The 25,408-nt window shown below is 39.1% G+C and overlaps 1 protein-coding gene across 2 annotated transcripts in view; it reads left to right on the top strand.

Moving 5' to 3' along the window:
* The window catches only part of KLHL1 (kelch like family member 1), a 257,373-nt gene that overhangs the window by 193,619 nt on the left and 38,346 nt on the right, over window positions 1–25,408 (top strand). For both annotated transcript variants that reach the window (XM_074931125.1, XM_074931133.1), the window contains one exon: window positions 8,571–8,795. In XM_074931125.1, the coding sequence (XP_074787226.1) occupies window positions 8,571–8,795 (225 nt within the window). The remainder of the gene's footprint in view (window positions 1–8,570; window positions 8,796–25,408) is intronic.

Consider the following 25,408-nt stretch of genomic DNA (forward strand, 5'->3'; position numbering starts at 1 on the left):
GGGCCAGGAGCAATGGGAGACAAGATCCCCACCCTCCTATAGAAAAGAAGCCATTGGCAAGCGCTAGCAACCAGGAGTGCTGTGAACAGGGCATAGTGTGTCAGCAAGGGCGTGGTGCAGCAGTTTACATGGCAGGCCATGCATAAGGGCAGGCAGGAAGGGTGCTGAAGCCCTGACACCTCAACCAGGGAGCAGTGGTGTCCAGCCGGCAGAAAGCCATGGCCTCTCTAAGCTCTGCACCCACCACGACTGAGGCAGCTGCCCGGCCAGGGCTGTGGTGGGGACACGCTGCCACCCCATCGCCAGGCTGCAGGGTGGGCCCTGCTCTGACACCAGTACGGCCGGCAGCCCTGAGCACAGCTGTGGGAGGTGTGCCAGGGACAGGAGCTCCTCTGCTGAGTGACAGAGCTCCGTGAAGAAGTCAGTAGATTGAGGGGTATCAGGGAGTGCGAGAGAGAGCTAAACTACTGGAATCGCACCCTACCTTCTGTCCTGGTTCAGCTAGGATAGAGTCAAGTTTTTTCCCCAGCAGAGAGAGAGGGGGAAGGGATCTCCAGCCGGGTTATTCATACCATGCTGGCGTCAGGTCCAGGGGCGGAGCCTTTTTACTTTCGCTTCTGGTTTTGGGGGTTGCTATACACGTGGCGGGCTTGCTCCTTGACCATCTAGCGGTATTTCTCTGTATATCTTTTGTCTTGTTCACTGTTATTGCTGTTCATTGTTATTATTATTGCTACTGTTGTTCAGATTGTTCTGTCACTCTGTTGTATTAAATTCCTTGTTCCTTTAGCCCGGGTCTGTGCCTAACTTCCAGCCCGACTGGCCGCGGGTGGGGGAGGGGCAACGGCAACATGCTCTCCGATCCCGGCAGGAACTAAACCTGCACACCTTCCCTGGGACAGGCTCAGCAGGCAGACAGAACACATGATATGGAGGATTCCCTATCCTCTTTCCACCTGCTGAATGCAATGATTTAAGGTGTAGGGGGCAGTGGCAACAAGCTCCCATCCGGTGCAGCAGGTGCATCTCCTCTGTGACTACCCCACCTTCCCAGGTGCCATTGCATAATAGGTACAAGGCTTTGCAAGTGGTATTGAAGAATGAGGACAATGGTTGATCTAGCTTTAAGGTGTTGCCAAAGTTAAGTTGACATATGCTCTGCATCAAAGCTGCTTCTATAAAGATAAAAGGTCATTGTTATAGGAGACTCTCTCATGAGGGGAACAGAAGGCCCAGTATGCAGACTGGACCCATCTTTTAGGGAAGTCTGCTGCCTCCCTGGGGCCTGGGTTAAAGATGTCAAGAGAAAGCTTCCTACCCTGGTACAGCCCTCAGATTATTACCCATTATTGATTTTTCAGGTCATCAGTGATGAAATTGCAATAAGAAGTCTGGGGGCAATCAAGAGACTTCAGGACCTTGGGAAAACTGGTTAAGGGATCAAGAGTACAAGTAGTGTTCTCCTCTATAATTCCAGTTGCAGGGAATGATGAGGACAGAAACAGGAAGAGCCAGCAGATAAATACCTAACTCTGAGCCTGGTGTCACTGGCAAAATTTTGGGGTTTTTGATCAGGGCTTTGTATATGTGACATCAGGCCTGCTAGTGACGGATGGGATATGCCTGTCTCAAAGGAGGAAAAGGATCTTTGAGTAGAAGTTAGCAGGTCTCATTGAAAGAACTTTAGATTAGATTTGAAGGGGGAAAGGGATAAAACCAGGCTTGCTAGAGATAAGCCTGGGTGTGGCGTGTCAAAGTTTGAGGAGCAGTGTGCTATCAAGGTCCTTTGGTCTGCCATCTCCGTGGAAGTAAGGGATAGAGAGCCATGCAGAAGCAAAGACCCAAGGGTTATTGATGTGTTAGAAATTACAGAAATGCCTGAGAATTGTCACATAGTAATTAGGCTTCTCCCCCAAAAAAAGTGGTGGGATCAATAGCCCAACTGAAGTGCATGTACACCAATGCGTGCACCATGGGCAACAGACAGGAGGAGTTGGAAGCCATTGTGCAGCTGGAAAACTGTGACATAGTTGCAATCACAGAAACATGGTGGGATGACTCGCACAGCTGGGGTGCTGCAATGGATGACTCCAAACTCTTCAGAAGGGGTAGGCAAGGAAGGAGAGGCAGTGGGGTATCCCTTTAAGTCAGGCAGTGTATTGACTGTCTAGAGCTCGATGGTGGTGGTGATAGAGTAAGTGTCTAATGGGTAAGAATGAGGGGGAAGGCCAACAAGGCAGATAGCATGGTGGGAGTCTTATAGACCGCCCAACCAGGATGAAGAGACAGACAAAATATTCTATAGGCAGCTGGGAGAAGTCTCACAATCACTAGCCCTTGTTCTCATGGGAGACCTCAACTTACCAGGTATCTGCTAGAAATACAATACCACAGAGAGGAAACAGTCCAGGAGGTTCCTGGATGTGTGGAAGATAACCTCCTGATAGAGCTGGTGAGGGAGCCAACTAGGGAAGGAGTCTCACTGGATCTGTTGTTTGTGAACAGAGAAGGACTTGTGTGTGATGTGATGGTTGGAGGCTCTCTTGGGCATAACGATCATGAAATGATAAGAGTTTTCAATTCTTGGAGTAAGTAGGGAGTGGGGTTAGCAGAACTGCCACCTTCAAATTCTGGAGGGCAGACTTTGGCCTGTTAGGCGCCTGGTTGACAACAGTCCCTTGGGAGTCAGTCCTGAAGGGCAAAGGAGTCCAGGAAGGCTGGACATTCTTCAAGAAGGAAATCTTAAAGGCGCAGGAACAGATGGTCCCCATAGGTCAAAAGATTAGCTGGTGGGGAAGAAGACCAGCCTGGCTGAACGGAGATATTTGGCTGGAACTCAGGAGAAAAAGGAGAATTTAGGATCTTTTGAAAAAGGGGCAGGCAGCTCCAGAGGACTACAAGGATGTCATTAGGTTATTCAGGGGGAAAATCAGAAGAGCCAAAGCCCGACTGATACTTAATCTGATTAAAAGACAATAAAAAACATTTATATAAATATATTCACAACAGAAGGAGGGATAAGAAGAATCTCCATCCTTTATTGGTTGTGGGGGGAAACACAGTGACAAAGGATGAGGAGAAGGCTGAGGTTCTTAATGCCTTCTTTGCCACAGTCTTTAATGGTAAGACTTGTTCTCTGGGAACCCAGGCTCCTGAGCTGGAAGACATGGACAGCGAGAAGAATGAAGCCCCATAATTGAAGCGGAAATGGCTAGCAATCTGCTACACCACTTAGACACACACACAAGTCTATGGGACTGGATGGGATCTACCCAAGGATACTGAGGGACCTGATGGAAGTGCTCACCAAGACACTTTCAATCATTTATCAGCAGTCCTGGCTAAACGAGGAGGTCCCAGTTGACTGGAGGTTAGCAAATGTGATGCTCATCCACAGGAAGGGCTGGGAGGAGGATGCAGGGAATAACAGGCCTGTCAGCCTGACCTTGGTGCTGGGGAAGCTTATGGAGCAGATCATCTTGAGCGCCATCACTTGGCACATCCAGGACAACCAGATGATCAGGACCAGTCAGCATGGGTTTATGAAACGCAGGACCCTCTTGACTAACCTGATCTTCTATGACAAGGAGACCGACTTACTGGATGAGAGAAAGGCTGTGGATGTTATCTACTTAGACTTCAGTAAAGCATTTGACACCATTTCCCACAGCATTCTCCTGGAGAAACTGGCTGCTCGCGGCTTGGATGGGCATACTCTTCACTGGGTAGAAAACTGTCTGGATGGCCAAGCCCAAAAGCTTATGGTGAATGGAGTTAAATCCAGATGGTGACAAGTCACAAGTGGTGTTGCCCAGGGACCTGTATTTGGCCTAGTTCTGTTTAATATCTTTATCAATGATCTGGACAAGGGGATTGAGTGAAAGTTATCTATAAATAAGTTAGTTTACAGATGACACCTAGCTGAGTGGGAGTGTTGAACTGCTTGAGGGTAGGAAGGCTCTACAGCGGGATCTGGATAGGCTGGATCGATGGGTCGAGGCCAACTGTATGAGATTCAACAAGGCTAAGTGCCAGGTCCTGCATGTGGGTCACAACAGCCCCGTGAAATGCTGCAGGCTTGAGGAAGAGTGGCTAGAAAGCTGTCTGGCAGAAAAGGACCTGGGGGTGTTTGTTGACAGCCAGCTGAATATGAGCCAGTAGTGTGCCCAGGTGGCAAATAGCATCCTGGATTGTATCAGTGTGGCCAGCAGGACTAGCGAAGTGATTGTCCCCCTGTACTTGGCGCTGGTGAGGCCACACCTCAAATACTGTGTGCAGTTTTGGGCCCGTCACTACAAGAAAGACATGAGGTCCTGGAGCGTGTCCAAAGAAGGACAACAAAGCTGTTGAAGGGTCTAGAGCACAAATCTTATGAGGAGCGGCTGAGGGAACTGGAGTTGTTTAGCCTGGAGAAAAGGAGGCTGAGGGGAGGTCTTGTTGCTCTTTACAACTACCTGAAAGCAGGGTGTCAGTCTCTTTTCCAAAGCAAAATGATAGGACAAGAGGAAATGGCTTCAAGTTGCACCAGGGAAGGTTTAGATTGGATCTAAGGAAAAATTTCTTCACTGAAAGGGTTGTGAAACATTGGAACAAGCTGCCCAGGGGTTGATTCACCATTCCAGCAGGTATTTAAAAGATGTGTAGATGTGGTGCTTAGGTACATGGTTTAGTGGTGGAATCGGCAGTGTTAGGTTTATGGTTGGACTCAATGATCTTAAAGGTCTTTTCCATCCTAAATAATTCTATTATCCACTTAGGCTCCTGGCAGTGACAAAGCTGCTACCTGAACTCAGAAAACATAATCATTTGCTTAAACATATGTTAAAACAGAACTGCAAAATATTTACATAAAACTTAATGTTTATTAATTTTTTACCTCCAGTAGCCTTTCCATAAGACAAGTGTCTAAGGTCATTACAGAATACAGAAAAGGCTGTAAGAGAAACTGAGAATTACATTACTTCCTATGTGAATGAAGATGCTTAAAAATCAGGAAAGAAAATGTATTTTCACAACAGTGTCCTCAGTGACAAGAGTGTTCAGCAAATCTAACTCAAAGACATTGTCATCAAGATGAAGTGATGCCCTTGTTAGTAATGAGATTAATGAGTTGCCCATCAACAATGATGCAGAAGATGATACAATCAATAAGCTTCAGGAAATTATACAATATAGTAGAGAATATACCTAAAAAAAGACCTAGAGCTAGAAGAGATGGTTTAAGCATTGTGTTGAATCTGTGTTGGGTGTTTTTTTTGAAAATTGCTATGCATTGTTTCTCCGTATAGCACCTTTAAATATTTAATATGAATAAAATTAATACAAAGACTCCAATCTTTAACAGAAAGTATTTAAAGTGAGATTTTCATAGATAGATCATGGCTGTTGTTCTTACTATCCCATTGTCATTCATTTAGCAGAAGAGACCTGTAAGTTCTCAGAGTAGAACAGAATAGACTATTTCACTAGGAAGGAACCTACAATGATCATCTTGTCCAACTGCCTGACCAATTCAGGGCCGACCAAAAGTTAAAACATATTATTGAGGGCATTGTCCAAATGCCTCTTAAACACTGACAGGCTCAGGGCATCAACCACCTCTGTAGGAAACCTGTTCCAGTGTTTGATCGCCCTCTCAGTAAAACAATGTTTCCTAATATCTAGTCTGAATGTGCCCTGATGCAGCTTGGAATCATTCCCACATGTCCTGTCACTGGATCACAGGGAGAAGATTTCAGCACCTCCCTCTTTACTTCCCCTCCTCAGGAAGCTGTAGAGAGCTTCGTTTTCTCCAAACTAGGCAAGCCAAAAGTCCTTAGCCGTTCCTCATAGGACATGCCTTCCAGCACTTTCACCAGCTTTGTTGCCCTATTCTGGATGCGTTCAGGGACCTTAACACCCTTCTTAAATTATTAGTTCCAGAACTCCATATAGAACTCAAGGTGAGGCTGCACCAATGCTGAATACAGTGGGATAATAAACTCTCTGACTGTCTGGTAATGCTATGTCTGATGCACCGCAGGATACTTTAGAGCTTCTGCCTCTATTCTTTTTCAGAGCAAGTATATTAACTCTTAGCATTTTTGTGATATCAACAGTTGGCAATGTAATAATACTTCCTTGCTGAAGTATATGCAAACAATAAAATATATGATGAATGAAAGATCAATATTCCAATACGTTATTGATTTTATATACCCAGAGAATCTGACAATCAAGTAGCTAAACTGATTTGTCTAGTAAAATCCTGTTGTACTTAGTCAAGATTTTGCCTCTTCTCCTCTCCTTGGTGTAGAAAATCCTTTTACTTCCAAGAAATCAGTTGGATGAAAGAAAATAATCTATATCATTGTCAGAAATCAACACCCAGTTTTCTTCCTATGAAAGGTAGAAGGTTGTTCTCTGTTTTAATCTAAGATGTCCTAGACGTTCTCCATTTTTATGGGAATGAAGAACAGAAGAAGTAGGCTCTTTGCATTTCCACATTCTTCTTCATGCAATTTTAGCATCCATGGAGATTCTACAGGCATTCCAGTGCTGGACAACTGGGTTGCACGAAATAGAATTCAGCCAAAAACCACTAAAAGTATGCCTTTCTGCCCGTTGTCAAGATATTCAGCTGATCCTATCATCCCTTCTTCATCCATGAGCTGATTTAATCCAAGGACTATTTAAGAGGTCTTCTGTTCTTGTCTGCATTGCAGTTGAGATGTATTATATTCTTGTTCCCAATACTAAAGACCATTTTATAGGACCGGTACCTATTCCATATTATATTGTGGTTGTTATTATTATTATTATTATTACTACTACTACTACTACTACTATTACTATTATTATGGATTGGCAAGGCATTTTACTGGATAAACAGGATTCAGGCATTCCAGGACCTGCTGGATTAGATGCTCAATGTGTAATTTAATAAAACATTGTGGCAAACTCAGACTTAACCAATATTAGAAAATATATAACTGAGCATAATTCAAAGACTCTATTTGTTGTAAGATTTTCTGAAAACAGAATGACAAAGCTTTTAAACTGTACTCTTTACCACTGAAGTAGAAAGCATTATAGAACTCATATGCTACAGTTCTAAAATGAATACATTCCACATATAAAAAAATTCAAGCATTATAATATAACTTTATTAATATGCATCATTATAATATGCCCTGCAGCACTACCAAACAACTGTATCAAATAATCTGTATTTTTGTTCTTTTGAACCTAAAGATTAACGCATTTACACGGTTCTCAATTTTAAATTAGGGGCAAAAAGATAAATAAATATGTCTCTCAATCGAATGCAAAAATTGCTTCATATATTTTATGACTTCATAAAACTAGCAGGGGATTTAATACATCCAGCTGAATTGTACATTATTGCTGCTCCACTACACTTAGATACAAATTGAATTTAAATTATATCTTTTTTAGTTCAATTAACAAAAGTATTGCTTTCATGATGTTTGTTTCTACTTGGTTCATTGCTCTTCTGTTCCAAAGAATGAATGAATCCTAAAAGAATTATTTCCCATGGAATTCTAACCTTTTATTATAATACAAATAGTTGTAAAGCTTAATAATTACATTGATTCTTTCTGTAGGGATATTTAAACTTTGGAAATGAAGCACTGTTATATGTATGTAAAAATGAAATGGTTATGTTTTGATGAATTATCAAGTCTTTCTCTTAAGGATTAATTTAAACTCATCTGTCACTCAAATATTTGTGCTTTTGCTTTAAATTAACTTTTCCTGCACTCATATTGCAATTAATGGAATGCATTACTCTTTCGCTTTCTGGAATCTACTTAAGTTAATTATGCTTCCTTTATCCCTCTGTTTTTATTAATAAACTCTTCATTTTGTATCTCATCTTTGTATATTGCATACAAATTACTTTTAACAGCAGAGGTTTCTTAATGACTTTTTAATGATTAACTGGCTCTTTATAGCTTTTGAGTTAATCTGTGAAAGTAATTCAACTAAGTTCAGAAGGGAAAGGTTTTGACTGTATATAGAAACTTTCTTCAAATATTTTGCTTGAGATTGTAAGTACAACTTCTCTACTTCCAGCAGAAACATGTGTGAAAAAAAACGGCAGAATTACCTAAAATAAGAAAGAAAATATGATCTCAAATTAAAATACAACTTCTAGTCTTTAATGAAAATATCATGTAATTTCATAGGCTTTTTTTATACTGTGCAGAAAATTGGAATCACATATAACAAGATTAGTTATCCTAGTTATGCCAATGAACTGTAAAAAAAATCATAAAGTTAGAGCTTACTGTTATTCAGTCTTGTAATACTTTGATTCTAATGGGGCCATTTAGGGTGTGGGGCTTTTTCACTTTCCTTGGGGAGGGAAGAAGTTATACACACACACACACATATCTATATATTCCAGAGACTACTTTCTCTAAAGAAACAAAACCTGTTTGTCAAGATGTTGTAAGTAATCCAAAAATAAAATTAAAGTTTTCACATTTTAAGAAAGAAAACACCAAAACCAAACATAAAGAAGAGAGCCAGTGCCAATTTTGTATGCATTTTGTATTCATCAGGTGCCACAACTATTGAAAAGTATGATCTCAGAACAAATATATGGATTCAGGCTGGAGTGATGAATGGCAGGAGGCTTCAGTTCGGTGTTGCTGTCATCGATGACAAGCTGTTTGTCATTGGAGGCCGGGATGGTTTAAAGACGTTAAACACCGTTGAATGTTACAACCCAAAGACCAAGGCTTGGACTGTATTACCACCAATGTCAACACATAGGCATGGCTTAGGTAAGGAAAAAAATCTTTTTAAAAAGATACATTTTTTAGGAATGTAATTTGTAATGGAAAACTAGGTACTTTTATGCTATTGTAGCACTCTGTACCAGTAGTTGATTACGTTGTTCTTGTCAGATTGCTAAGAATATACGGAAAGTTAAAGTACATTTTTATTATTTACCAAAATAATACTAGGGAAAATTAAAAAATAACAGCAAATAAAAGGCAGAGGAACAGGGAAACAAATCCTGAAACTTACACAAGTTAGTGAGAAAATTCAGGTTTGTATGCACTTATTGTGAAAAAGGACATTTATATCAATCAATCAATCAAGGCATTACTTCTTTTTAACCAAAGCATTATGTGTTTTCATTTATCCAGCATGTTAGGAAATAAAGGCTATAAGCATTCTGTCAGTCATGGACTGATGAACTTTACAAAGTATTTGTTGCAATAGTTTAATCATGACTGAGAGCATATTTTCCCATAGCCTGTTTTTGGACAGTTGTTTTTTGCTTGCTTTTTTTTTTTTTTTTTTAAGAGCCACTGTCATTACTGTCCACACCACTGTCATCATTAATCAAGCTGCATTGTATTTCCATTCTCTACTCAAAGAAATATTCATTTAGGGGGAGGTGTTATTATTTTTTAAATTAAGTGAAAGGCAGTTATATTGTTTCCTTGGGGGGGGAAAAAAAAAAAAAAAAGTCTTTCTATTATGTATATCATATATATACAGGAGGAAACAGCTCTAATACAACTGCATAAATAATTCTGTGATATTTCAAAAATATAATTTTTTATTCTTAACTGTAGAGTGATGAGATTTTCTTCCTTCAAGAAAAGAGTTTAGAATCTATAGGACATATCCACCAGAACACAACTTTTGTAAGGTATAGAAAACTGAACTGTTCAATATCTTGTCCTGCTAAAATCACTTGGTGTGATAGAATCATTACAACATCATGAAAAATAGAAATGGAAAAGACATGCTAGGTTATCGTGTTCATTCCCCTGAGTTACAATCAGCAGCAAGTCCTTTAATGTGCTACTGTTCCAGAATTTTACAGAATCTGTTATTAGTTTCAATGCTATTCCTAAGGGGAGTAAGAATGCAGCAACTTCAGCTATAACACAGAAAAATATTAATAAAACATTAGGGTTTGCTTGCTAAAGAAGAAACTTTTCCCAGTGACAAGAGAGATGGAGCCATGATTGAAAACCCTTTGTGATCAGTTAAAAAAATATGTATAATTTTGGGTTGATAATTCTTGAGATGCTTTTGATCAATAGACTTAAAAGATACCTTTATAGTTTAAGTAAAGCTGTTCAGGAATGTTGAGGTTATGACTGGAGAAAAACTGATATGTTTTCTACAGGAGAAAAAATGGAACACGCTAGGCATTTGACCACTAGAGGATTTTTTGTTTTGTGTGAAATCACTTTTGAATTTTTATATTTCAGAAATTGGGGCTTTTTGTACGCAACATGTAAAATGAGGAAAGAAGTATAAACTGGGATTTTATTGGTGATGATGAAAATGATTAAATGCTGTTGTTTGGGAAGCAGTAGACGTGTTCTTTTTCTTTATTTGAAATTGTGTAAGAGTCACATATTCTTTCCTGAGAAGCTTAGCTAATAGAAGTGCTTTTTAATTTGATTTTTTTTTTCCCAGGAATCCCATAAAATAATTATTTTAGTAAATGCCCTTTGTAATAAGAAATTGATCTGCAGTAAGAAATCTTCTTTTCTCATTTGTTTTCTAAATATGTGTTCTGTTATATCCATGTAGTGATAATGCTAGAGCTGTTTGAATTGGATTTGTATGTGAGATTAGAAGTAGGCACCCACCTCTTTTTGTTGACATCAGAAAAAAAAAAAAATTCAAATGTTCCTCATCGTAACTAAAGTCACAAACAGGCAATACAATTCACTTTATTCTGTCTTCATATAATCCTTAGTAGAGCTATGTTTGTAGAAGCTGATATATGTAGAAATGAGAAATGAGAGAATCAAAATTTACTGTTGTTGTAGTGAAAATACGTAGTGTAGGAAGTCCTATGTTAGGTAGTTTTAGCACTGTCAGAGGAAGATGAGTGGAAGCTATGGTAGTGGTAGTGTTTGGAGTAAGTGGTGATGGTAAGGTACAAAAAAAGAAAGGGTAGACTGTGGGATCCAGAACTATTATTTCAAATAGCAGTGATTCTATAATCCCCATTAAGCAGGCCATAAACCAGTATGGAATACAAAAGAGTAATATGTAGCCAGAAAGGCAGTAAAAAACACAAATGAAATATGGGGAAGGTAAAGCGTGAGAAAGCCAAACCAAAACCCATATAAGGAAGACAGAAAGAGACTGAAAAAATGAAGACGGTAAAAATGTAATACAGATTGCGGATTATAAATTCAGCAAAGAAATGGGAAAAGTGGGTGCAGAATTGCTTCATAAGAAGACTTGATAGGCTACACAGAGGAGGAGAGAGAAAGGAAACAGGAAATCAATGATAGACTAATTTAAACTTTAGATATCAAATCCAGTGGAACTGTGGTTTTAAATAAATAAATAAAAATAAATAAGACACCAAACAAAGATTGATACTCAGCTTGTCTTTCCAAAGCAAAAAATTTAAGTGCCTCATGGAGAAAATTAGGCTTCCAGTATAGTTAAGCGAGAAGGACAGCCTTTTCAGGTAGATATCCTAAATTGTCTTGCCCTTTCCGTGAACTATTGAAAAAGTGTCTAAGATCCTATTTTAGTCTGATTTACACTGTTTGTTAAGCCTAGACTTGAGCTTTGGGGTTTAACTTTGTAAATATACTGATCTCACTATCCATAGTCAAACATGTATTTGCAAGATGATCAGCATGGGAAGAAGAATAACAGGACATGGTATTACCTAGCAGACTCCTGTGCATCTTAGAGTGGAGGCAGGTTACATATTTTTCCTCCCTCCCACTTTGAAAAGAGAATTTTGCCATTGGAATTGTCTGAGTGAAAATGTTATATATGTTAAATGTATATATATATATATATACACACGTTAAAAAAATATATTTTTATATATAACATTTATAACATATATATATATATATATAAATGTTAAAAAATATTCAGTGATGATGGGAAAGCCTTAAATATATTTATATAGCATATAGGCCTAAGGTAGACAGAATTCACTCTGTCTAGAGTGAATGGTCCCAGAGGACCTAAAGAGTTTCCAAGTCTCAGTTTACACAGTGGGTTATGGCTTCAACCCATTGTTCTGAACCAGAGAAAAAATGTAATGTAAATGTATTCTTAAGGTCCTAAGGGGTATGCTTAGACAGAGTGAATACCTGCCTATAATGTGTTTGTCATGTAACTGGTATGCACAGGAGTTAATGTCTGAAAGACTAAGTTCAAGAATTGGAAGTGGAAAGAAAATACAGGATGTTAGGCAGTTGCAGGATAAAATATGCCAGAATATCTTTGATGTTGATGACAAAAATATCAAATGGCATTATGTGTTTGCACAAAGGTCTGTTTCCGTATTTCACTGAAAGAGAATGACCCACCCAGCTTCTCAGACCCATCTTGATACCATGCTTACTGCTTTATAATTCAACACATGAGGCAGAGGGAAGGAAAAAAAAAAATTGCAGGGAAAAAACAGGGTTAGCTCTATAATTTTCAAGAAGTATAGTAATGAGAAATGTTAATAGAGGAAAAGACTGTGGAGAAACTGAAGTATCAGTCAAAAAGCTGGTAAATTACATAACAAAGGGAATAGGTAAATGCAGAGCTAATAAATCAAAAGTAAGATAGGACTTTCTATTTATTGGCTGAAATCAAAGAAATGATTAACCTATTTTTTGATCCATATATAATGTACATAAATATATGCATACCAGTTCAAATATATATGATACATGTGTGCATATATATGTATGTATGTTTATGTATGTCATATATATCATGACGTACCTGTGTGTATGCATATATATATATATATATACTCACACATATCTGGATGGTCTAAACTTATAGCATCTTTTTTCTGTGGACATTGTGATACATAGCATTATCAGTGCTTTGGTCAGTAACACAGACCTAGTAATATTTTTCAGCTTGGAAGTTATAAACCACCCTCAACTTAACCACAAAGTAAATTAAACCAGTTTACCTGCATTAGAAGTATTCATTTATTTCTAGATCTGTGTACCTGTAGAAAAGCTGTAGGTCTTTTCCTTGCATTTTCAGTAGTTATAATGTATGCAATGTCCAAGCATGAAGAAGTTTAACTGATAGCTCAATTCCAAATGAAGCTGCATACTTAAACCATTGCATTCCTGAAGCTGATAATAGGGAGGTTTGAATGTTTATTGAATACTTTGTTTCTCTTACTAATTTTACTTCACATAGACTGTTTTTGAAAAAATGCAAAAGCTTAAAGTCAACGCTTCTGTTCATTTACATTTTCTGTTTTGCACTTTAAATACAAGACACCGAATAAAGTAGAATTTCTTAAATTATGAAGTACAATTCACTTTTTATGGATGTAAATTTGCATTAAATGCTAGTGACAAAAATGATAATCTAAAATAGTGACACCAGTCAAGGTGAAAATTTGCAATGCAGGCATGAAACTATAGATATACAGAACTATTGTTGTGATTCTTTAAAAGGACTATACATACTAAAATTTACACAGAATTTATGAACATAAATGCAGTTAAATGTCTTATGAGTTTTAAGAATAATAAATGTTACATAAAGTTTAATACAGTGAGCTCCTTACCCAGAAAGATATTTTTGGTTGGTTGTTTTTTCTGAGGGAAAGGAAGGTTTTTTACCTTGTCTTAACAGAGAACTATCTACCATGAATTATCTAATAACAATTAAATTCTACCTATGCAAAGTCAAATTTTGAAACTCTCTTGAACTTTAAAGAAAATAATTTTCTATTCATTCTGAAAAAGTTCTAGACAAGCTAGACCAAATTTTCATCATTTCACTCAGATGATCTTTTCTAGTCATTTTTATATCCCACAGAAATAACTGTAAGATCCGTATCCAGACTTCCACATGACAGAGCTGTGTCATAAAAACCCTGTCAACAAAATGATAGTGAAAAATCTTAAGATCTGATTGTTTGTGCCGTTTAAGTTCTTAAGATGAAAACCTATTGTTAATAAATTAAAAACAAACAAACAAACAAACCAAAAAACCAAACAACCCTATTACTTGGTACTAGATAATTTTACAGGCCTCTCAGATTGACTTTGTTGCCAGGGAAGCTGATGGAGCAGCTCATCCTGAGTACCATCACACAACACATGAGGGACAACCAGATGCTCAGGCCCAGTCAGCATGGGTTTATGAAAGGCAGGTCCTGCCTGACAAACCTGATCTCCTTCTACGACAGGGTGACCTGCTTATTGGATGAGGGAAAGGCTGTGGATGTTGTTTACCTTGACTTCAGTAAGGCCTTTAACACTGTTTCCCACAGCATTCTCCTGGTGAAACTGGCTGCTTGGATGGGCAGACGCTTTGCTGGGTAAAAAACTGTCTGGATGGCCGGGCCCAAAGAGTTGTGGTGAAAGAAGTTAAATCCAGCTAGCGGCCGGTCACGAGTGGTGTCCCCCAGGGCTCGGTGTTGGGGCCACTCCTGTTTAACATCTTTACTGATGATTTAGACGAGGGGATCGAGTGCACCCTCAGTCAGTTTGCAGATGACCCCAAGTTGGGTGGGAGTGTTGATGTGCTCGAGGGTAGGGAGGCTCTGCAGAGAGACCTGGACAGGCTGGAGCCATGGGCTGAGGCCAACTGGAGGAGTTTCCATAAGGCCAAATGCCGGGGGCTGCCCTTGGGCCATAACAACCCCCAGCAGCGCTACAGGCTTGGGGAGGAGTGGCTGGAGAGCTGCCAGTCAGAGAGGGACCTGGGGGTGCTGATTGACAGCTGGCTGAACAGAAGCCAGCAGTGTGCCCAGGGGGCCAAGAAGGCCAATGGCATCCTGGCTTGTGTCAGCAATAGCGTGGCCAGCAGGGACAGGGAAGGGATCTGAGCCCTGTCCTCGGCACTGGTGAGGCCGCCCCTCGATTCCTGTGTTCAGTTTTGGGCCCCTCACTCCAAAAAGGACATTGAATGACTCGAGCGTGTCCAGAGAAGGGCAACGAAGCTGGTGCAGGGTCTGGAGCACAGGTCGTACGAGGAGCGGCTGAGGGAACTGGAGGTGTTTAGTCTGGAGAAGAGGAGGCTGAGGGGAGACCTCATCGCCCTCTACAGCTCCCTGAAAGGAGGTTGCAGAGAGCTGGGGATGAGTCTCTTTAACCAAGGACAAAGTAATAGGACAAGAGGGAATGGCCTCATGTTGCACCAGGGAAGGTTTAGACTAGATGTCAGGAAGTATTTCTTTACAGAACGGATTGTTAGGCGTTGGAATGGGCTGCCCAGGAAGGTGGTGGAGTCCCCATCCCTGAAGGTGTTTAAGAGTAGAGTTGACATAGCGCTGAGGGATATGGTGTAGTTGGGAACTGTCAGTGTTAGGTTAATGGTTGGACTGGATGATCTTCAAGTTCTTTTCCAATCTAGATGATTCTGTGATTGTCTGAATATTTCATTTTCTTTAATACAATGCATATTATATATTAATTCAAGATCTTGTTAACTGTTAAGAGTATTCTCACTTTTCTATTTTTATTTTAATCACTGTCCATAGACGTGCTAATTCAACATGTCATGGGGACATAGTATAATAATTTCTTTCTTTATCAGAAACTGCTTAAAGAGCTCATTCACCAGGAGAAATGTATGGCCCTTATTGCCGATGAGTCATGACCCTTACTTAGTGATGAATCAACAGAAGAAGATTCTATTAATAAAGAAAATCAGGACCGAAGTGCAAATTGATGTAAATTTAACTTTATGTTTTTATCCATGTAAAATGTCACAAAAATTTATTTCCTTCATAATTAATTTATCTTGGCTTTTATTTTATTCTTACTAGATGGTAAATCTCATAAGGAAAATACATGTATAAATATAAAGACATTAATCAATCTAAGCCTATACATGTTCAAAAACATTAAATAGTAATTCATAAAGTATTTACTTTTAAAGTATTTAACTCTTGCCTGTTTCAATGATTTAAAATTAATGAGATGCTTTCCAAAGAATTTTTAGATTTTCAAAAAGTAATTATTGTTTATCAAATATTTTTAGCATGTGTGATTGCTTAAGGCATATTTACAACCTCTGCAGTTTTAAAGAACTAAGAATTTAGGATAGGATTTATCCCACTAAGTAGGAATATATATAATGGAATAGAAAACTGAGGTGGCATATTACCATTTCCATGGGAAAAAAAAAAAAAATGTTCAAGATTAATTAATTTGCGGCTTGGGAGCAGTTCCTGCCTCTCAAGGTACAATGAAAATTATTAAGAACACTTCAAACTGGAAGTCTGCTTCCTTAATCTCTCTCTGTTTTTTTTTTTGGGGGGGTGGTTTGATTTTTTTTTTTTTCCTCATAAAAAAGCCTACATCAGTTTTATCCATATTGGAAGTTGGTTGTAATTCTGTGACCATGGTTTTTTTCTACTGAAAAAAAACCAAAACAAAACAAAACAACAACACAATATTAAAAACTAGCTTTAATTTTTTATATTGTATATGTATATCACCGAATTAATGTATAAAAACCCTTTTACATTGAAAGGTACTTCTTGTGTAATTAACAAAGAACATCTTGGCTGGGCTCCACAGTTCATTCTTACAGTTATTTTCAGTAATGGTCTGTCATGTTTGCCATTTAAGTGTGATTACACTGTTACGGTCTAATTGAAGGAACTTTTTGCAATTTACAATGCATTCATGAACTCCTTATTAGGTTAGAGTGAATCTGTTGCTGTTCACTAGTTTTTGACTGAATATTAGATAATAATACTGCTAACAACCACAGTTCAGTCACTTCACAAAATGGCAGGAATTCAACTAATAATAAACAAGAGTGAAATGTTAAGAAAGTCAGCCTAGAACTGGGATGTTTCCCAGGATTTAATATAATCCTTTAATTTCTAATTTATTTATTTTTTAAAGATCTCAAAGTCTCTTCTGAAAAAAAAAAAAAAAAAAAAGTTGATAAATAGTCTAGAAATTCTTTATATCCTCAAACTGAAAAAGCAACTTGGGTGGTATTACTTTAACCAAATGTAGGTATTTTCATCTGAGTAAACTCCCTTTATGGTAAAAGAGAAAAATAAGTGACTCAAAGATGGATATAATCTTTAATATATGCTAGGGTAAAAGAAGCATCTATCAAAGAAGCATTCAAGGCATAGTAGAAACCATTAAAGTAGGCTAGGAATATAAATAAAAACTTAATACAGCCTTAATAGTTACATCCATGGTAACTCTAAACTCTACTATAAAAATATAGAGAATAAAGGGGATCTTTTTTCTTCTTTCTCCTCTAGCTTGTGGGATAGCATCCTCTTTTTATATGCCACCTTTGCCAGGCTAGAGAGGAGGCAAAAATGTCAAATTCACATCTTCCTTTAAGAGACAAATAAAAATAAGTAGGGCGTTTTGTTGTTTTGTTTTGTTTTAAAAAATAACAGCAAAATAATTCCAAATGTTATATATGTTGTGTGTATGTAAAGGAAACCACTATGTGGAGAGAAAAAAGTACAGAAGTGAATAGACAAATGCATGAGAATCTGAGATTCCTTTTTGGACATGAGGGCACATATGAACCTGCAGTGTCCTTATGGACAGGAGTCTGGAGATCAAAGGCAGGAAGAAAAAATGTCAGTAAAATGGGGAGAATTGAATTGGCATGGAAACCAAGAGATGGGTCTTGTAGTAGCTCATACCCTACTGGTATGATAAAACTGTAGTTATTTATGATTAATTTTCCCAGAAGTGTTGTAAGTACACCAACTATTTATAAATAATTATTGAAAGGTATAATCATATTTTTTTTGCAGAACGTCTGCTGCAGGGCCAAAAGATAGAACACTGGATTAAAGAAATCATTCTAGATACTAGTTTGTTAGAGCATACCAAAAACTGAAAATAATACAGCCCTTCATACTATCACACATATGTAATACTGACCAAATTCTACTGCACTGGGCAAAGACATTCCATATTTCCAGATGTATGCATCTTAATTGTTGGATATTTACATCCTCTGAGCAAATCACCATGATATCTGTTAAAATCAAGCTTAAATCAACAGAGCTGTGAGTTCGATATATTCTATACATGTCAAATCTGCAGTATATTCTGCTCATGAAGGAAATCTGAGATGGTTTTGGACCTTGACGTATTGGCAGTTATGGACAATATTTTCAGTCATGAAGAAAATATTCATATATCGTATGTGTGCTTCATGAGTATGAAGAAAATATCCACTGCTTTGTTATTTGTGTAACATGAAGAAACAGTTTCCACCTTTAATCTGTGCCTTCATCATTTACGTTCTTGTACAAAAGATTATTCACTAGCATTAATTTAACAGTATGAGTGGAATGGAAAACAAAACAAGCTCAAGGAGAAAGACTTGTGTCCAAAAAAGGTTATTTGAGTCAAGATCCTGTTGGAAATATCTTTTTTTTTCCCGCAATGTAAATCTTTCTGGGTATATCAGCATCTCACAAGGTGGTACTATGCTGAAGATGTGTGTTCTCCCTCTCTGTGTGGTGATTTCTGTGCACAAGAAAACAAACCCCCAAAACTAAAAAAAACAAACCTATAACAACCTAAGCAGTAAGTAGAGTGGAATAGTTCTTCAACAGACTAGTTTACCAGAGCACAGCAATGCTCTGACATAGCTGTATTGTTTACCCTTTCAGAAGCAGCTGTTTAGAGATTAGTTTAAGAATCTTTCTTTTATTCAATATTGACTAGTACCATGTACCTCTGTGTAGTTAAATTATTGTTATTTGTTAATGTTGAAATGTCAGGGGAAATACATCATTCTAGCTGCTTTCACTGTGTTGATAGAAGACCTGAGCATTTTAAAGTATTTTCTCTGTAATATCGATTTGCATGTATATTAAATTTTTGCTTTGGATTTTTCTCCTAATCATTAGGACCATTACAGGGTTACTTTTTTCTGAATTACTAAGTACCTTGTCATTGTACTTTGCACCCTTAGTAAGTAGTAGATCATGACCCAATTCACTAAAGAGCTACAAATCATAATGGCAACACTTATAATAATTTCTGTGTCATGTTCTCAGGATAATAGTGTGGCAGGGTTGAGAATCTGGTGTCTCATCTACAAAGCTGAATGTAAATAAAGAGACGGCAGGCAGATCTATAAATTTGCATTATATTAACTTGTTAGTATAATAGTTTCTGGCCCATGAGGGCAGGGGTATTTTTATAATTCTTTTACTCAGCCTTGATACCTGCTCGTGAATAAACATAGGAAGAGGTATTTTCACAATGTCTCACTGAATATTCACTAAGGAAGGTAGGACATGTCTAATTCTCTAATCTATCAGGTATTAAATTCCCAGCTTGGCTTATGGCAGTTCTGTATGTAGCATCCGACTTCTTCAAGTAAGAAGAAAAGGAGGGTAATTGTAGTGGGTGACTCTGTTCTGAGGGGTACGGAGGAGCCCATATGTCTACCAGACCCATACCATAGAGAGCTCTGATGCCTCCCTGGGACTCAGGTCAGAGATATTAAAAGGAAGGTCACTGCTCTGGTGCAGCCCTCTGATTACTACCACTTGTTGGTTATCCAGGCAGGTAATGAGGTGGTAGAGAGAAGACTTAAGTCACTCAAAAAGGACTTCAAAGCACTGGGGTCCTAACTGAAGACTCGGGAGCTCAGGTCGTGTTTTCATCAATCCCTCAAGTGGAAGGGAAAACCACTGATAGAGGGTGGAAATCATATCTGATTAACATGTGGCTCAGAGACTGGTGCCACCATTGGAATTCTTCTTTGACCATGGTGAGGTTTATAAGGCACCTGGTCTGCTGGCAACAAATGAGACAGGTGGGTTGCAGCTGTCCCAGAGGGGGAAAAGGATTCTGGGGCAGGAGTTAGCAGGGTTTATTGACAGAGCTTTAAACTAGATATGAGAGGGGACAGGGAGATCACTGGGCATGTTAGGAACAAGCTCAAGGGAAGCGTGCCAAAGCTTGAAGGGTGATGGACTGGTGAGGGCTCTGCCTCTGCCACTTCATTTGAGAGAAGGGAAAGATGTTTAGGAACCGTGGAAGCACCTGAGAAGGGTCTGGTAGGGAATGGGGCCCACACTCACAAAAGGGTGTTGGATTCACTACCTCATCCCAAGTGCATCTATGCCAATGCATGCAGTATGAGCAACAAACAGGGGGAGCCTGAGGCCACAATGCAGCGTGACAACTCTGACATAGTAGCTATAACAGAAATGTGGTGGGATGCCTCACATGACTGGAGTGTTGCAATTGATGGCTCCAAGCTCTTCAGGAAGGATAGACAGGGAAGGAGAGGTGGTGGAGTGGCCCTGTATGTAAGAGAATGCTATGACAGCTCAGAAATCAAGGGTAGTGATAACAGGGTTGAGAGTGTGTGGATTAGGTTAAGGGCCAATAAAGCAGATCTTGCTGTGGGAGTCTGCTACAGACCCCCCAACCAAAGCGGTGAGGTGGATGAAGCTTTCTACAAACAGTTGGGAGAAATCTCATGGTCATTTGCCGTTAGGGACTTCTTGTGGGGGACTTTAACCTCCCAGATATCTGCTGGGAACACAACACAGCAGAGGAGGAACAATCGAGGAGGTTCCTGGAATGTGTGGAGGAGAACTTCCTCACACAGCTGGTGAGTGAGCCGACCAGGGAAGGTGCCCCCATGGACCTGCTTCTTGTGAACAAGGAAGAGCTTGTGGGGGAAGGAAAGGCTGGAGGCCGTCTAGGGTGCAGTGATCATGCGATGACTGAGTTTTCGATCCTTCGAGAAACAAAGAGAGGGGTTAGTAAAACTGCCACCTCAGACTTCCGCAGGGCAAACTTTGACCTGTTCAAAATACTGATTAACAAAATCCCTTGGGAGGCTGTTTTTCCCATGTGCCGAAAAACAAGCAAGGGGGAAGGAGACTGGCCTGGCTAGGTCGCTCATGAAGACTATAAAGATGTAGTGAAGCTATGCAGGGAGAACATTAGGAGAGCCAAAGCGCATCTAGAGCTCAATTTGTCTGCAGCTGTAAAGGATAACAAAAAATGTTTCTATAAATTCATTAACAGTAAAAGGAGGATTAGGGAAAATCTCCCTTCTTGACTGGATGCAGAGGGAAACATGATAACTAAGGATGAGGAAAAGGCTGAGGTGCTCAATGCCTACTTTGCCTCAGTCTGTAGCAGTGGGACTGGCTGTTCCCTGGACACCCAGCCTCAGGAGCTGGGAGATGGGGAGGGGAAGCAGAATGAGGTCAGCACAGTGGAAGAGGAGGTGGTCAGAGACCTGCTGCACCACTTGGATGCACACAAATCTGTGGGACTGGATGGGTTACACCCAAGGGTGCTGAGGGAGTTGGCAGATGTGCTCACCAAGCCACTGTCCATGATTTACCTGAAATCATGGCTAACTGGGGAGGTCCCATTGGACTGGAGGGTGGCAAATGTGACACCCATCTACAAGAGAGGCAGAAAGGACGATCCAGGAAACTATAGACCAGTCAGTCTGACCTTGGTGCCAGGGAAGGTCATGGAGCAGGTCATCTTGGGTGCCATTAAAAGTCATATAATGGACAACCAGGGCATCGGGCCCAGTCAGCATGGGTTTATGAAAGGCAGGTCCTGCCTGACAAACCTGATCTCCTTCTACAACAGGGCGACCTGCTTATTGGAAGAGGGAAAGGCTGTGGATGTTGTTTACCTTGACTTCAGTAAGGCTTTTGACACCATTTCCCACAGCATTCTCCTGGTGAAACTGGCTGCTTGCCGCTTGCATGGGGACACGCTTTGCTGGGTAAAAAACTGTCTGGATGGTCGGGCCCAAAGAGTTGTGGTGAACGGAGTTAAATATGGTTGGCGGCTGGTCATGAATGGTGTCCCCCAGGGCTCGTTTTGGGGCCACTCCTGTTTAACATCTTTACTGATGATCTAGACGAGGGGATCAAGTGCACCCTCAGTCAGTTTGCAGATGACCCCAAGCTGGGTGGGAGTGTTGATGTGCTCAAGGGTAGGGAGGCTCTGCAGAGAGACCTGGACAGGCTGGAGCCATGGGCTGAGGCCAACTGGAGGAGTTTCCATAAGGCCAAATGCCGGGGGCTGCCCTTGGGCCACAACAACCCCCAGCAGCGCTACAGGCTTGGGGAGGAGTGGCTGGAGAGCTGCCAGTCAGAGAGGGACCTGGAGGTGTTGATTGACAGCTGGCTGAACAGGAGCCAGCAGTGTGCCCAGGGGGCCAAGAAGACCAATGGCATCCTGGCTTGTGTCAGCAATAGCGTGGCCAGCAGGGACAGGGAAGGGATCTGAGCCCTGTCCTCGGCACTGGTGAGGCCGCCCCTCGATTCCTGTGTTCAGTTTTGGGCCCCTCACTACAAAAAGGACATTGAATGACTCAAGCGTGTCCAGAGAAGGGCAACAAAGCTGGTGCAGGGTCTGGAGCACAGGTCGTACGAGGAGCGGCTGAGGGAACTGGGGGTGTTTAGTCTGGAGGAGGCTGAGGGGAGACCTCATCGCCCTCTACAGCTCCCTGAAAGGAGGTTGCAGAGAGCTGGGGATGAGTCTCTTTAACCAAGTAATAAGTTAAGGTAAGTTAAGATAGGACAAGAGGGAATGGCCTCAAATTGCACCAGGGAAGGTTCAGACTGGATATTAGGAAGCATTTCTTTACAGAATGGGTTGTTAGGTGTTGGAATGGGCTGCCCAGGAAGGTGGTGGAGTCCCCATCCCTGAAGGTGTTTAAGAGTAGAGTTGACACAGTGCTGAGGGATATGGTGTAGTTGGGAACTGTCAATGTTAAGTAAACGGTTGGACTAGATGATCTTCAAGTTCTTTTCCAACCTAGAAAATTCTGTGATTCTGTGATCCAAAGAACGATACCTGTATTTCACACCCAGTTAAGATTACGGTTATCAAAATTAAATACCAGGTTTAATTAATTGATGCATAATTTAAAACAACCAAAGTACCATCATTATTTTTAAATACTTTAGTGAGTTTACCATCATTACTTTTTGTTATGTTGACACAAATAGTATGGAAGAAAAGTGGTTTAAGACTTAAAGAGAGCTAGAAGAAGAGTAAGGAAAAGTAGCAATATTAGTTACAATGAATCCAGAATTGTCCAAGTATGCTTCTGTGGATGTGGGTGAGAAAGGATATTGTTAGAAATTTACAGCTACCTGGAAACTAAATATATGCAGAGCATAAAATGGTTGAGTAAAGTCTGGGTGTTACTTAATCAAGTTTAACTGTTGGATAACAAGTCACTGATTTATTTGTCTCCTCACTTTGTGTTGTGATACAGCATGTCTGCCCTATTCTTAAAAGGTAATTTCCTTTTTAAAAAATTAATTGTTGAATACAAGTTTTTCCTTCCTAGTTAAAATTCTGTGTTTCCACAAATATCAAAATGCAGAGACTACAATAAAGCTAACACCACAGATATTTTTTCTTTACAATTTTGTATCCAGAAGTGTCAGTATGAAGCTATATTTCCTGTTATTTTATAAAAACTGACACTTTTAAAAATTTCACGGTTTGAAATTAGGTCTATCATGCAGATAAGGAAAGGTAGAGTTAGAAATATGATAGGAAGTGTCCCATTATTTTGTAGCGTCATAGAAAAGCAATTTAAAAATCCCATTCCAATCTCCAGGTATAAATAATTGAAACTGTTCAGATCTCAGCCCTTAATTGGACATGATAGGTTTTTTGCTACATAGCTTTGTGAAGGCAATCACAAGAAAAATGGTTGCCATTGCACACAGGACAATATTCCATTTTAGATCTCATTTGGCTAAAAAATAACACTGTTTTCTTTCACAAATCCCTAAGTCTAAATGCTTAGGAGAATTATTTTCCAGGTAGAAAAAAATTCATCTTCCCAGTATATAGTAACATGGTACTGCAACTTATTTCCTTCTTTTCTGTACTTTTTTTTTTTTTTTTTGGTCTGTATGTACAATTTGACTGCAAAATTTATTTTAGTGTTTCCAAAATTTTTCTTACTTTAGGAATCTACCAGTTTCCGATTGTACTGATGAACAGTAATACACTGACACATTATCTAGCTAGGATGCTTTTTAATCAATACTGCAGAGTTTCCCCAAAAGCATCTTTCTGACAGAAAATAGAGTTTAATAGGTACTGATTTCTATATGACTGAATAAATAACAAACATTGAGTTATTTTCATCATTTTCAGGGAAACATTAAGATTTCTCTGTACTATATGTACTGTACCTAGCTACTCAATATATTCCTGAAAAAGTATCTTAGGAAAAAAAGTTGTTTATTTTCTTAAAAGACATCCTCATATTTGCGTTTCTAGTAACCGTATGAGAACTAGCAAAGCCAAACTGTTCAGAATGTTATGAAAATGAAAGCAATTCATCAAAGGATGGATAGGATACATTAGTCCCTCAACACCAGAATTATTATTCTCTACAGATTAAAAGAAAAAAGTAAAATCTGATTCTAACTTTTTTTTTTTTTAATTAAGATAAATAATAACCTTGATTTTTTTAAATGTAATTATCTTACAATAATTTACTCCTTTTCTGGATGTATTATTGCTTTTCTCAGCAAACAACAGAGCACCAGTATCATGTAGAACATTAAGTCTAAGAGGTTTTCTTCTTTTTTTGTGCCGTAAACTGGTTTTGTCAAATTGTTGAAGATGAGGTGCAAGAAGAAAAGCTGTGAGGACCTTTTGTCTTTTCTCTTCTTTTAACAAATGGTCCTGAAAAAACTAACAATATTATTCTTGTGTGCATTGTGCTTAACAATAGTAAGAGTTAAAGTGTCAGATAGAAGTTGTTATTTTCTCATTTAGGAACAGAAAAAGCCCATTTTATGTAATATATTTTAATAAAAACATTATCTACATTCTGAGTGTAAATCTAGATGGATGTTTCTTATCTAGTAGAACACAGAAAACAAAATTAGGTACTCTGATGTTACTATATTGTAGGATGCTTTTAGTGAACATGAAAACCTTTTTCATGAAGTCAAGATGAACTCTGATCTTCTAACACATTGTTTACTATCTTTAACTACAAAAAGATGAAAAATCTTATCTCAAGAGACCATGCAGAAATTGGCTGCACCATAGAGTTCAGAACATTTGCTCTTTAAGGAGGAGGATTTCTACTGTGCGCTAATAGGATGGGAACTCTGACATTTCAATACAGACTACTTAAAATGATTTTTTTTTTTTTCTATTAAAAGAAATGACCTGGAACATTCAAAAAAGAGAATAGTCTTGTTTCATCTATTTTACTGGAAAATATTTTGCTTTGTGATCTGGGTAGAATGTATCCCTTAAGATTTTGAATGCATTATTGCCATTTGTGGTTATCATGGACTGTTTAGTAACTTCAGTACAGGTTTTGATACAGAGGTAATATGTACTGCACTCTGTTCTGAGTGACAGGGAGGCTAAAAGCAACACCTTTGCAACTACCCTTTAATTCG

This window comes from Athene noctua, chromosome 1 (genome assembly GCF_965140245.1).
Source record: "Athene noctua chromosome 1, bAthNoc1.hap1.1, whole genome shotgun sequence".
Classification (NCBI taxonomy): domain Eukaryota; kingdom Metazoa; phylum Chordata; class Aves; order Strigiformes; family Strigidae; genus Athene; species Athene noctua.